At 40.1% G+C, this 14,025-nt stretch overlaps 1 protein-coding gene across 1 annotated transcript; it reads left to right on the top strand.

Moving 5' to 3' along the window:
• The first annotated feature begins 7,531 nt into the window (after nucleotides 1–7,531).
• Nucleotides 7,532–11,526, top strand: LOC145818248 (uncharacterized). Its single transcript, XM_082912890.1, has 4 exons — nucleotides 7,532–8,885; nucleotides 9,257–9,714; nucleotides 9,946–10,233; nucleotides 10,714–11,526. The coding sequence occupies exons 1-4, from the start codon at nucleotides 7,532–7,534 to the stop codon at nucleotides 11,524–11,526; spliced, it is 2,913 nt and encodes a 970-aa protein (XP_082769016.1).
• The last annotated feature ends 2,499 nt before the right edge of the window (nucleotides 11,527–14,025 follow it).

The following is a 14,025-nucleotide window of genomic DNA, read 5'->3' as shown; positions in this document are numbered from 1 at the left end:
AAGCAGTTATTGGGGCCTCCATCAGCTCAGACTTTGAACCAGTCTCATGCTTGGGAGCCACTTACTTGTTGGGTGTGTAATCAACCAGGTCAAATCAAATGTTTCTGTACTCAGCCATGGGCTTCTTTGGGAGTTTTGCAACCTAGTCGGGTCCAGCCATATTCGACTGGACAGGGGCAACACCGTTTTGGGGAACAAACAGGCCAGATTTCGAGGGCCTCAGGAGAGCCGAGTTCCCAAGCCCCAGTTGGGGAAATTCGCAGTTGTTCCAGGTGTGGCCAGTTGGGGCACATCTGTAGTTCTTGTCCGTGGCTCGTAAGCTCATAGGATGTCTTGGATTTGAGAATGACCAACTTTAGCGGTCCAGCGAGGGACGATAACAGTGGTAATACCGATGGGATGGTTTTGTTTTGACTGATCCATTTTGTAATCGGTGAATTATCGTTTTGTAATCATTGGGTTCTGTGTGTAACCAATGTGTTTTTAGAATGTTGAAACATCAACTGCTTGTATATATATATATATATGCTTTTGCTTGTTAATTTCCATGGAATGGACAGATTTGAGCACGTTATGGCTCTAAAGTTTTATTAATGTAAAAAGTTGTTGTGAAACTGTAACATTTTTTTGTAAATGCATTTAAATGCGTGTGATTTGGTTTAGAGAAGCGAGGGCTGGTAACCATGATTTAAAATCTAGAAGAATTATTGAGGGATGCGTATCTTGGTCAGGGCTACTATGGGGCGAGAATAGTTATACTTGTCGGATGTACGGAATTTCATAGATGTTATCTTTCTGATCTTATGTAAGTGGTAGAGATGTTGGTCTTTTGTCGTGAGAACTCCTCGAGAGGGTGCAATGTGTGCAATTAACACTGGGTTTTGTATATTTAACATGGTGTTTTACGGAGGCATAGCACATAATGTCATTAGGAATAGACTTATACAATCATGGTAGGTAACGTTGCCAAATTGCATATGTACCGATTGGTTGTTTTAGTTGAGGGAGTGTTAGTCCCTATATAAGATTGTGATTGTTGGCATCGGGGAGTGGTGTATTGTGAGAAACTGGGGTTATATCTTGGGCAGTAGGATAATGGGTGCTTCCTAAGTTTTCGGACCATTTTATTATGGTCGAATGTGATAGGTTTGTACCTTAATACCGGTTAGGTTACGAGATGCTATCGGTAAGGTTGGTTGAGTGTATAACCCGTGGTTAGGGTGTGATCCGTGAGTAGAGTCACAGTGGTATGGTGTTTACGGGTGAGGTTTGGGATGATAGCGAGGAGGATTAGGATTCTTACTCTTCTGGAGAGTTAGAATGGTGAGTCTTTGAAAGCCTTGTCGGCAATATGCGATTGTGCCAGGGTTTAGTTCTAGCAGTGGTTCAGTGGTAGTGGTGGCTAACGGTTTGGCACGAAGGCTTAGTGTCTTAAGTGTGCTCTCGAGACGAGTGACAAGTAGAATGTGGAATCAAGAGTGGACCCTATAGGTCATTGAGGGATGGAGGTACTATGTTTGCTTGTGTTCGGCTTGAACGGTTACGTAGTAATGACGAGTGTCGCAGCGTGGTAAACCCTTATTAATTAAATGAGGAGGTGGCGAGTGAAATCTCTGAATGAGGGATTCAGTATGGATGCAAGATAACTTACATTAAGTGAGGAGGTTTTGCCTAGTGTGATAAGTGATAGTGCTTGGTTCGTATGTTGTTATTAGATGGTGTGTAGAAGGGGACCGATTTAGGGAAATCCCAGGAGAACGCCTTGGTAAGGCGATAGTATGGTAGCTGGTAAGATCGAGTGGTGTGATGTTTGGTTTAGCTGGGTCACCTTGGAGTAGGTGTCTGTCATCCAGTTTGGATAGCGAAAACACAAGTGATGTAGTAAAATTGTGTAAAGTGAGTGAGGCATTCCGCTAGAGCCGTTCCGACTTGTTCGGTCATTGTTTGTGTGGTGTAAGGCACGGGGGTGTGCAATGTTATCCTTTGTGTCGTTGCGTTGGAAATTTCAAATGTTTAGGGGTCCCTATCATGAAAGTTCTATTTTTGGGTATTGCGTCATCACCGTGAGTATGGCGAGTTTTATGGGATGGTTATGTGGTGATTCACCGGAGGGACATTGGGTACTCTTCATAAACTAAAACGATTTTGAATCGAAATATGAAATTGCGATCCTTATTTTCGAGAAAATAATTTGAGAAATCTCTAAGTTCGGCTGTGACCAGTTGTGAATGACGTGTTTTAGTGGTAGTGGTTTGAGTCGGGATACATTTTGGGAAAAATTGAGTGCTTTGAAACAAACGGGGTAAATAAAGTAATTTCTTTAACCTAGATGGAGTATCTTCTGAGAAGTTAGATTTAACCTAGCCTGAGTTGCTGGTTACATGTGGTGTGTCTTTGACAAGAACTCGAAATTTTGGGGTATTAACGTGCCATAATGTTATTCTGCACCCGTGCTTAGTCTTGCGTTCTTGTTTTTTGAAAGTTGACCGGAAGCCTTGTGTACGAGTGTTTTCGTGTTTCCTATGTTGGGGTATTAAGTATGAAATACTGGTTTGGGTATTGTCGCTAGTCGAGACGTGGTGGATGTCTCAGAACACTGTAGTGATTGGATGGGTCATACTGTTAGTATTGTTATCGAGTCTTGCGAAGCAGGACTTTTCCATTAATTAAGATGTTGTGGAAACATAACAGGATCGAGGAAACCACTTGCGAAAGTGAATTAGAGGTCCAAGAGAAGTATCCGGATCTATTTAGGGATATTTGAACAAATGTTGAATTTTTTGTTGTATTGATAAACTATAAGAACATTGAATATGTCTTAAGTTGTAAAACATTGTATATGTTTCGGTATATGGAAGTATTCTGGAATATGCCTTGCAAATGAAAGTTAATTTAGCATTGTATATGTTGGATGTACTAAAGCAATGCACATGTTTTTTTTAACACTAAATATATTATGAAATGGTAGAATATGGTATTGGAAATTGTTGGTTTTCAAAGAAATGCGTGTTGATAATGCATGTTGGGACATATGTCGTAATTTACCTCTTGAATAGAGATGGAATGACCGATAATGGGTCAGGATGTGGATTTTGAATTGTAATATTGTTGAGCACTGAGAAAACACACTTTTGAAACTTCTACCAAATTTCGGGGACGGAATTCTTTAAGGGGGGAAGGTTATAGCGATCTCGGTTTTCCCTCAATTGGTTATTGTAATCCGGACTTGGTTCCGTATATGTCAGTTGTTGTATTTGTTTCTTTCCGTCCTTCAATACTTTGTATTTGAGTTACAGGATGTTTTGGGCAGGATTGTTAGAGGTTGGGTGTGTTTGGGAGCAAATGGTTGCTGCCCAAAATTGTGGTCCTTCGCTCGAGCGAGCCTTTTGTCGCTCGAGCGAGCTCTGTGTTATAGATCCTTCGCTCGAGCCAGGGTTCCTTGGCTCGAGCGAGATTTGAGTTTTGTAGCTGGTGGCACGAGCGAGAAGCCCTTCGCTCGAGCTTACGTCTGCGTCTAGTTCTGAACCTGAACATTGCAATTCTTCGCTTGAGCGAGGGTTTTTTGTGTCTGGTCGCTCGAGTGAGCCTGTGTTATATCTGTAGACAGCAGCGGGATTACACTTCACTTTTTCATCTCTTCTTTTACTCAAACCCTAGATCCGACCTCTCTCTCTCTCTATACATCTTCTCTCTAGGGTTTCATATATTTTTAGTGTGTTTCTACCCTAAGTTCTTTGTAAGAAAGGTAGAGGATCGCGAGGGCTTTGTTTTAATCTAAACAATAGTGGATTTGGAGCACTTTGGTTTTTCCTCATCAACTCCTTTGGGCTTCTAATTTCAAGGTAGGGATATCCTACTCCTTCTTATGGGTTTTGACTTTAATATTTGTCATTTTGATTAGTTGGTGTTGTTGGGTAATTTTGGAGAAAGTTAGGGTTTGGTTTGTAATTTATAAAAGAGGAGTTTTGTGTTTAATAACTCCATGTGTAATTAAGGCATTGGAAATATGAGTTTGAGAGTTAAATTGGTGGAATTTGGTCTTAGGATCAATATTTGAGAAAAATGGAGAATGCCGTAATTTTTGTAATAAATTAATTTGTATAATTAATTTGGGAAAATGCGGAAATATGAAATTGAGTTGATATTCATGAAATTGGAAAATTATGAGATTGAAAGGTGTAGTTGGATAATTTAATCACTTACCTATAAAAATGTCGATATTTTATCTGTTGATAAATTTACTATCTGTTTAGAGACAACGGCTTTGGGCTATTGCTGGAGGATAGTCTAGATTGTTGTAGACATTGCATGTTGATTAGGGAAAACTGAAACTAGTCGAACGTGTTATGTCATTGAATATGACGGTTGGATTAATACAACAAATATGTGTATTGATTGATTATTGTATACGATGAAGTGCTGAAATACATTATATATGTATATTTATTAGGGAGGAGATAGGGGATGTACTCCAGTGTGTTGGAGGAGATAGGGGATGCACTCCACACACATATGTGTTCATATACTTTAACACATTATTTATGTATCTTTGTTTGGGAGGAGATAGGGGATGTACTCCATATGTGTTCAAATACTTTAACACATTATTTATGTATCTTTATTTGTGAGGAGATAGGGGATGTACTCCATATGTGTTCATATATTTTAACACATTGTTTGTGTATCTTGGTCTGGGAGGAGATGGGGAATGTACTCCATATGTGGTTATATGCTTAAATACATTGTGTATGTATCCCTGATTTGGGAATGATGAGAAATGGACTCCATAGATAACTAAGCTGGCTAGAATGTCTAGGGTGAAAGTCCCGAGACCTTATAAGTTGAAGTGCATGACTAGAATTGTTAATTGGAGTATTAATTACATGAGATGTAGTCTCATTTTGAATCATGGATAGCGGAAGTATTAATGAGTTGAGCCGTAGTCTCACATAAATTGTTTGGTTAGATAATGAAACATGATTAAGGAATTGAATTGGATAAATAAGGGAAGCGGATGGTGGCATGGATGTATTTGTTGTCGGGAGATGAGAAGGGTATGAATTGGTCTGCACGTGTTAGTCATTTGTTGAATGATAATGTTTTAGTTATTTCTCATATTGGGTTTAGTTTATCTTTATTGGGCTTTGGCTTACCCTTCTTGGGACACCATTTTTAGGTACAGGAGACGTGCCAAGTTCAAGATCTTTGCTTAGGAAGTTTTCGGAGTTGAACTGTAACGACCCGACCCTCATGTGTGCTTGTGATATATGTTAGTCGTTTATTCTGTGCTGTTAAATGCCTAAAATGAAACTGTACAAGAAAGTAGGTTCAAGTAACTATGTTGTAATGCCTTGCGAATGAATTGTATCTGTTAGGAAAGAAATGTATCTGTTACTACTAGAACGATAAAGTAGAAATTGAGGGCCTTAGCGGCTTAATAAGTCAAAATTGATCATATATTTGGAACCAGCATAATTTTTAGGTAATATTAAGCACTTCTGTGAAATGTCGATTTTCGGATGTGTAAACGATTGATTTTCGTCTCATTCTCTCTTTATAGAAATATATATGTGTGTTCTTGGTCATTTGACAAGCCAAGGAATTCCTAACTCTAAACTTAAGAATTGAAGGGGTAGAGAGAGAAGGTCCTCAGGAAGGTTGAGGTTTGGGCTTAAGGAAACGCCTCAAAAGGAAGTGCACCGACACAACACAGTGAGTAATAGTACTTCAATGTACCTCTACTCAGTATTTATTTTTATTGACGTTGTGACCCTTGTTGAAAGTTTTATCATATTATGTATTGACGTTATATCTTGACGTTACGAACTTCACTATCAAACTTGTGTTGGCATGAAATGATATATTTGCTATAAGTGATTCAATACGAAATTGTGGAAACATTGAAAAAGGTTGTGAAGTTGTACACATCTTATGTGAAAGCTTGTGACTAATGGAATGTACCAAGGCAATTGTGAACTCGCGAACCAATGTGGCTTAGAGCCATTTGTGAACCAATGTGGCTTAGAGCCATTTATGAATCAATGTGGCTTAGAGCCATTTGCGAATCAATGTGGCTTAGAGCCATTTGTGAGTCAATGTGGCTACAAGCCCTAATGTGAAACTACATGACCAAGGGTCATTTGTGAATTGTGAATCAATGTGGCCAAGGGCCATTTGTGAATGATGAAATTATGAGGCCAATGGCCGATGTGTGAAATATGAACTTATACTATTGTAAGCTTGTGAATCAAAAAGAACCAAAGGTCTATGTGATGAATTGTGAATTATGAACCCAAGGACTCTTTTCTGAATGTGTGAAGTTCTTAGGCCAGGGGCCACATTATGACAATTATAAACCGATTATGTTGTCCCAACAAGCCGTACAGAGACAGACTACTTACATGATTTCAGCATTAGATATGTTTACATGCATACCAGTACTATTGTTCACTGAGCTTGGCTCACCCTATATTATGCCTGTTTCTGTAGGTAATCAACCAGGAGGTCGATCTTAGCTCGGCGTCGTCACACTTTTGTCAGCCTAGGCACAGCCAAGCTTGGGGTCGGGACCCTACTTTTGTGGAGTTGTTAGACGATGGCTCACACTTTTGCTATTGGCTTAAGTTATTATGTACTTAATGATTTTGTTATATACCCCACCTCGGGGTTGGTTTTGTATATGCCTGTAAATAACTAACTCTTAAATGTATTTTGGCTTTTGATGTACTGGTCCTATGAAATGTTTATGATCCTGGCATGACTTAGTAGCTCAATGGATGTCATATTTTCTGGTTTATATCACTTACGTTTTACAGCTTCCGGTCAGGCCCCTCTATGCAACCAGGTTAAGTGTCCTTTTCTGCTTAGGTCATGCCCAAACTTTTAGGGGCAAGTCTAGGGCGTGACAGTGGTATCAGAGCACGAGTTGCTATCCCACACACAGATCCATTGAGCCTTAAGATGTCTAGAAAAGACTTAAGCATCATGTATGTCATCCTAAAAATGTATGAAAGATCGATGGCAGCGTAGAATGTACTCTGCTAACGCTAACAATTTGAACTCTGTTTGCCGGATATAATTGAATGTTATGTAGGTTATGGTGAGAACAAGGGTGGAAGATTCGGACGAGGCTACCTCGGCACGGTTGGACCGAATGGAAAGAATGATTATGGACATGGCGGAGACCCTAAGGCAACAACAGAAACAACCGCCACCACCACCAGTACCTCCACCTACAGTACAAGATGTTCATGTTGAGGACCGAACCATCACACTCACGAAGGAGTTTAAAAAGATGAAACCACCGTCATTTAAGGGGGGAATAGAACCTATGAAAGTTGAAGCATGGGTGCTGGGAATAGAGAAATTGTTCGAAGTATTTCCATGTACTGAAGCCTAGAAAGTGCAACTTGCCGCCTTTACTCTTGAAGATGAGGCGCGAAGATGGTGGATGCTTACAAGAACAGTGCATCGGGACTTAACATGGGGTAGATTTCTGGAGCTGTTCTATGATAAGTATTTTCCTCAAAGCATGCGAGATAAGAAGGTGACGGAATTTGAGACTCTTAGACAAGGAAATAAGACTGTTTCAGAATATGAGGCTCAATTTGCTGAATTAGCTCGGTTTGCACCTCATATGGTAGATACAGACTATAAGAAGGCACGAAAATTTGAAGGGGGATTGTGGGGTGCTATTTTGGACCGGGTCAATATGCTAAAATTACCCACATATGTTGAGGTGCTAGAAAGGGCTGTTATCGCAGAAGGAAACCTTGCGGCCCAGAATCGAATTTCCGAGTGGAAAGGGAAGAGACAAAACAACCAATGGTCAAAGAGATCCGTTACTCCACCCGCTAAGAAGCACAATTCAGGGAACTTCAGCACCACTACTACGACTCCAAATTCCACTCCGGTGTGTCCAGACTGTGGAAGGCGACATCGAGGAACTTGTCACTGGAAGACTGGAGCATGTTTTAAATGTGGAAAAACGGGACATTTGGTAAAGGATTGTCCACAATGGGCTCAACAAAAAGGCAATAGATCCGCTACAAGTTCCGCGGGGTCTACACTAACCCCCAATGCGAAGGCGGCTGCCAAACCGAGTAATAACAAAGACACTGCAAGACAAGGTAGGGTGTTCGCTTTGATTCCAGGTGATGTACAAAACACAGCAACAGTGGTGTCAAGTACATTTACTATTTGTGGTCAATCTGCGCATGTATTGTTTGATTCTGGCTCCACTCACTCTTTTGTGTCGAAACTCTTCGCTCCTAATTTAGATAAAATTGAAGAAAACTTATCTTACATGTTGTGTGTGTCCTCCCCCTTGGGAGAGTCTATGATTTGTGCTATTATATACCTAGCTTGTGAACTTCAACTTGGGGATATTCGGGTGTATGCTAATTTAGTGCCTCTCGATATGACTTATTTTGATGTTATTCTGGGGATGGATTGGCTAAGTGATTATGGTGCAACTATAAACTGTGTGACTAAGCAAATTAATTTCTATCCTCCGGGGCAATCAGAGTCTATGGTTCAAGGGCAGGAAGTGATTTCGCCACCCTATCTGATATCTGCCATGAAGGCTTGCAACTTAATACGAAAAGGCTGTCAGGGGTATCTATGTAGTGTTTTGGAAGGGCAAGGGATGAATGGAAATATTGATGTGATCCCAGTGGTCCGTGAATTTCCGAATGTTTTTCCTGAAGAATTGTCGGGCCAACTAATAGACCGAGAAATCGAGGTTATAATTGAAGTGGCGCCTGGAACCCAACCCATTTCGAAGACACCCTATAGGATGTCACCAGCTGAAATGAAAGAGTTAAATATTCAATTACAGGATCTGCTTAACAAGGGATTTATTCGCCCGAGTGTATCTCCTTGGGGTGTGCCAGTATTGTTTGTGAAAAAGAAGGACGGAACACTTCGGTTATGTATCGACTATAGGGAACTGAATAAGGTGACAATTAAAAATAAGTACCCCTTACCACGGATAGATGACCTATTTGATCAGTTACAAGGGGCACAAGTTTTCTCAAAAATTGATTTACGGTCTGGCTACCATCAATTGAAAGTTAAAGCCGATGATGTGGAGAAGACAGCTTTTCGAACCCGGTACGGCCATTATGAATTTTTGGTTATGCCCTTCGGAGTTACAAACGCACCAGTAGCATTTATGGATCTAATGAATCGCGTCTTTAAGCCCTATCTAGACGAATTTGTGGGGGTTTTTATTGATGACATTCTTATATACTAGAAGCTCATGAGGATCATCTTCGCCTAATTCTTCAAACACTCCGGGAGAAGAAACTGTATGCAAAGTTGAAGAAATGTGAATTCTGGCTACAAGAAGTGGCATTTTTGGGGCATGTGGTGACAAAGGAAGGAGTCTCTGTTGATCCACACAAAGTTGAAGCAATTGTGAATTGGCCAACTCCCACTAATGTAACTGAGATACGAAGTTTCATGGGGTTAGCTGGATATTACAGGAGGTTTGTTCACAATTTCTCCAAAATCGCTATTCCACTTACCCAACTGACACGAAAAGGAGTTGCATTTGAATGGTCAGAGGAACGGGAATCCGCTTTCCAAGAATTAAAAACAAGATTGACGACAGCACCAGTTCTGGCTTTGCCATCTGGTACCGAAGGATTCGTAATTTACAGTGATGCTTCACACAAGGGGCTTGGTTGTGTGCTGATGCAGAATGGAACGGTTATTGCCTATGCTTCTCGACAACTGAAACCCCACGAGAAGAATTATCCCACACACGATCTCGAATTAGCGGCAGTAGTTTTTGCTTTGAAAATATGGCGGCATTATCTTTATGGTACAACCTGCGAAGTCTACACTGATCATAAAAGCCTCAAGTATCTATTTACCCAAAAAGAGTTAAACATGTGACAACGGCGATGGCTTGAATTGATTAAGGATTATGACTTGCAGATCCAATATCATCCTGGTAAAGCTAACATGGTGGCAGATGCACTTAGTCAGAAGAATATGGGGGACTTGGCAAATCTGTTGGTAGAAAGAAAGGAGTTGAGGATCGAACTGGATAAAATGAATATGGACCTAGTGGTACGTGAACAAGAGGCCATACTAGCAGCAGTAAGAGCTCAACCCACCTTGCTGGAAGAGATTAAGTTACATCAACTGGAAGATGAGACTTTAGGGAAAATCTATGAAGAGTTAGGGGCAAAACCAAAATCAGGATTCAGTCACGTAGATTCGGTATTAAAGTTTCAAGGTCGAATATGTGTCCCCAATGTGTTGGAGCTTAAACGGAAATTGCTAGGAGAAGCACATGCCTCGAGATTATCAATACACCCGGGAAGTACTAAAATGTATCGAGACTTAAAACAAAATTTTTGGTGGCCAAATATGAAAAAGGAGATCGCGGAATTTGTTTCTAGGTGTCTACAATGTCAACAAGTCAAATCGGAACATCAAAGACCAGCAGGATTATTACAACCCCTTCCAATCCCGGAATGGAAATGGGAGCATTTGACCATGGATTTCGTTGTGGGGTTAAGGGTCATTGTGGACCGATTAACCAAGTCTGCTCACTTCTTGCCTGTGAAGACTCAATATAATGCGGATAAGCTGACAGTACTGTATATAAATGAAATAGTAAGGCTTCATGGTGTTCCAGTGTCAATTGTGTCAGATAGGGACCCCAAATTTGTTTCAAGATTTTGGCAAAGTTTACAGGAGGCTATGGGTACCGAACTTACGTTCAGCACCGCTTTTCACCCTCAAACTGATGGTCAATCCGAGAGAACCATACAAACTTTAGAAGATATGCTCCGATTGTGTGTATTGGATTTTCAAGGAAGTTGGGAAACCCATCTACCGTTGATAGAGTTCACCTACAATAACAGTTACCATTCGAGCATTGAGATGGCACCTTATGAAGCTCTATACGGAAGACCGTGTCGTTCCCCTGTATGTTGGGCTGAAGTTGGAGATAGGACATTGTTGGGTCCTGAAATTGTGCAATCAACAACTGAAAAGGTTAAGATTATCCGGGAGAGGTTGAAAACGGCACAAAGCAGGCAGAAGAGCTATGCAGATAACAGACGAAGGGATTTGGAATTTGAAGTGGGTAGTTATGTGTTCGTGAAAGTCACCCCGTTAAAGGGACATCCGAGATTTGGGAAAAAGGGTAAATTAACATCCCGATATGTTGGCCCTTTCCAAATTCTAGAAAGAGTGGGTTTGGTAGCTTATCGAGTGGCTCTTCCGCCGAGTATGAGTCAATTACATAATGTGTTCCATGTTTCTATGCTTCGAGGATACCTATCAGATCCATCTCATGTCATAGACTATCATCAACTTGTGCTAGATGATAAGTTAAGCTATGAAGAAAGACCACTTCGAATTTTGGAGCGACAAGTAAAGCAATTGCGCAATCGGGAAATTCCAATGGTAAAGGTAGAGTGGCAAGAACATTATGGCACTGAAGCTACTTGGGAAAAAGAAGAGGATATGCAGCAACAGTATCCATATCTGTTTCCGTTTTGAGGTAAAAGCAAGTTTGAGGGACCAAACTTTTTTTAAGGGGGGGAGAGTGTAACGACCCGACCCTCATGTGTGCTTGTGATATATGTTAGTCCTTTATTCTGTGCTGTTAAATGCCTAAAATGAAACTGTACAAGAAAATAGGTTCAAGTAACTATGTTGTAATGCCTTGCGAATGAATTGTATCTGTTAGGAAAGAAATGTATCTGTTACTACTAGAACGATAAAGTAGAAATTGAGGGCCTTAGCGGCTTAATAAGTCAAAATTGATCATATATTTGGAACCAGCATAATTTTTAGGTAATATTAAGCACTTCTGTGAAATGTCGATTTTTGGATGTGTAAACGATTGATTTTCGTCTCATTCTCTCTTTATAGAAATATATATGTGTGTTCTTGGTCATTTGACAAGCCAAGGAATTCCTAACTCTAAACTTAAGAATTGAAGGGGTAGAGAGAGAAGGTCCTCAGGAAGGTTGAGGTTTGGGCTTAAGGAAACGCCTCAAAAGGAAGTGCACCGACACAACACAGTGAGTAATAGTACTTCAATGTACCTCTACTCAGTATTTATTTTTATTGACGTTGTGACCCTTGTTGAAAGTTTTATCATATTATGTATTGACGTTATATCTTGACGTTACGAACTTCACTATCAAACTTGTGTTGGCATGAAATGATATATTTGCTATAAGTGATTCAATACGAAATTGTGGAAACATTGAAAAAGGTTGTGAAGTTGTACACATCTTATGCGAAAGCTTGTGACTAATGGAATGTACCAAGGCAATTGTGAACTCGCGAACCAATGTGGCTTAGAGCCATTTGTGAACCAATGTGGCTTAGAGCCATTTATGAATCAATGTGGCTTAGAGCCATTTGCGAATCAATGTGGCTTAGAGCCATTTGTGAGTCAATGTGGCTACAAGCCTTAATGTGAAACTACATGACCATGGGTCATTTGTGAATTGTGAATCAATGTGGCCAAGGGCCATTTGTGAATGATGAAATTATGAGGCCAAGGGCCGATGTGTGAAATATGAACTTATACTATTGTAAGCTTGTGAATCAAAAAGAACCAAAGGTCTATGTGATGAATTGTGAATTATGAACCCAAGGACTCTTTTCTGAATGTGTGAAGTTCTTAGGCCAGGGGCCACATTATGACAATTATAAACCGATTATGTTGTCCCAACAAGCCGTACAGAGACAGACTACTTACATGATTTCAGCATTAGATATGTTTACATGCATACCAGTACTATTGTTCACTGAGCTTGGCTCACCCTATATTATGTCTGTTTCTGTAGGTAATCAACCAGGAGGTCGATCTTAGCTCGGCGTCGTCACACTTTTGTCAGCCTAGGCACAGCCAAGCTTGGGGTCGGGACCCTACTTTTGTGGAGTTGTTAGACGATGGCTCACACTTTTGCTATTGGCTTAAGTTATTATGTACTTAATGATTTTGTTATATACCCCACCTCGGGGTTGGTTTTGTATATGCCTGTAAATAACTAACTCTTAAATGTATTTTGGCTTTTGATGTACTGGTCCTATGAAATGTTTATGATCCTGGCATGACTTAGTAGCTCAATGGATGTCATATTTTCTGGTTTATATCACTTACGTTTTACAGCTTCCGGTCAGGCCCCTCTATGCAACCAGGTTAAGTGTCCTTTTCTGCTTAGGTCATGCCCAAACTTTTAGGGGCAAGTCTAGGGCGTGACATGAACTACTTTGCTATTTGTTTTATTGATTACATGTAAATGCAAGCCGAGGGCTTTACTGGTGAAAGAGTTAAAACTCTTCTTATGTGTAACCAAGTAGCAACTTGGAAAGATGTAAGCCCGCAGGGCATTTTATTATTGTTGTAAACATTTGTTACTTATGTGAAATACTCTTTTGTAATATTAACTCTGATGTATGTATGGAAAAGTGACCTATCTTTCATTTATATAGAACTATTAGATGTTGGATTTATGTATTATTTTGAGGGCGTTTGTAACGCCCTCAAAAATAATACGTAAAACCCATCATTTTAGACATGCAATGATATAAGAAAATAACCATCTTTCCATTACTCAGAGTAGTTCTTACAGAAGTATTACATGTTAACAACAAAAGCAAATGCCCTACGGGCTTACAACTTTACAAGTTAACACTAGGTTACAAAAAAAAAAAAGAGTGCTAACTCAATACATATTAAGCCCTTGGCTTGAATTTACATGTAATACATCAAAAGAAAGCAAACAACAAAAGCAGTCTGTCTGCCTCTAGCCTCTCAAGCTATGTCTTTGGAGGTGGCATGCTACCTGTACCTGAAAATGATGTCTCATATAGGGTGAGCCACAGCCCAGTAGAAATATACTAAACTAACTATGAACAATGACAAAAATAACAGCATTCGATAGATGGCCCACACTGATATTCCCACTTATAACACATCACAATTTCATGACATTCAAGTCCATGTTACATTTCACTTCTCACTTCCTTTCAACTTTG

Source organism: Camellia sinensis, unplaced genomic scaffold (assembly GCF_055761805.1).
Source record: "Camellia sinensis isolate YWXY unplaced genomic scaffold, ASM5576180v1 Unanchor6, whole genome shotgun sequence".
Lineage (NCBI taxonomy): Eukaryota > Viridiplantae > Streptophyta > Magnoliopsida > Ericales > Theaceae > Camellia > Camellia sinensis.
Note: the sequence above shows the minus strand (reverse complement) of the source record. Positions and strands in the feature narration are given on the sequence as shown.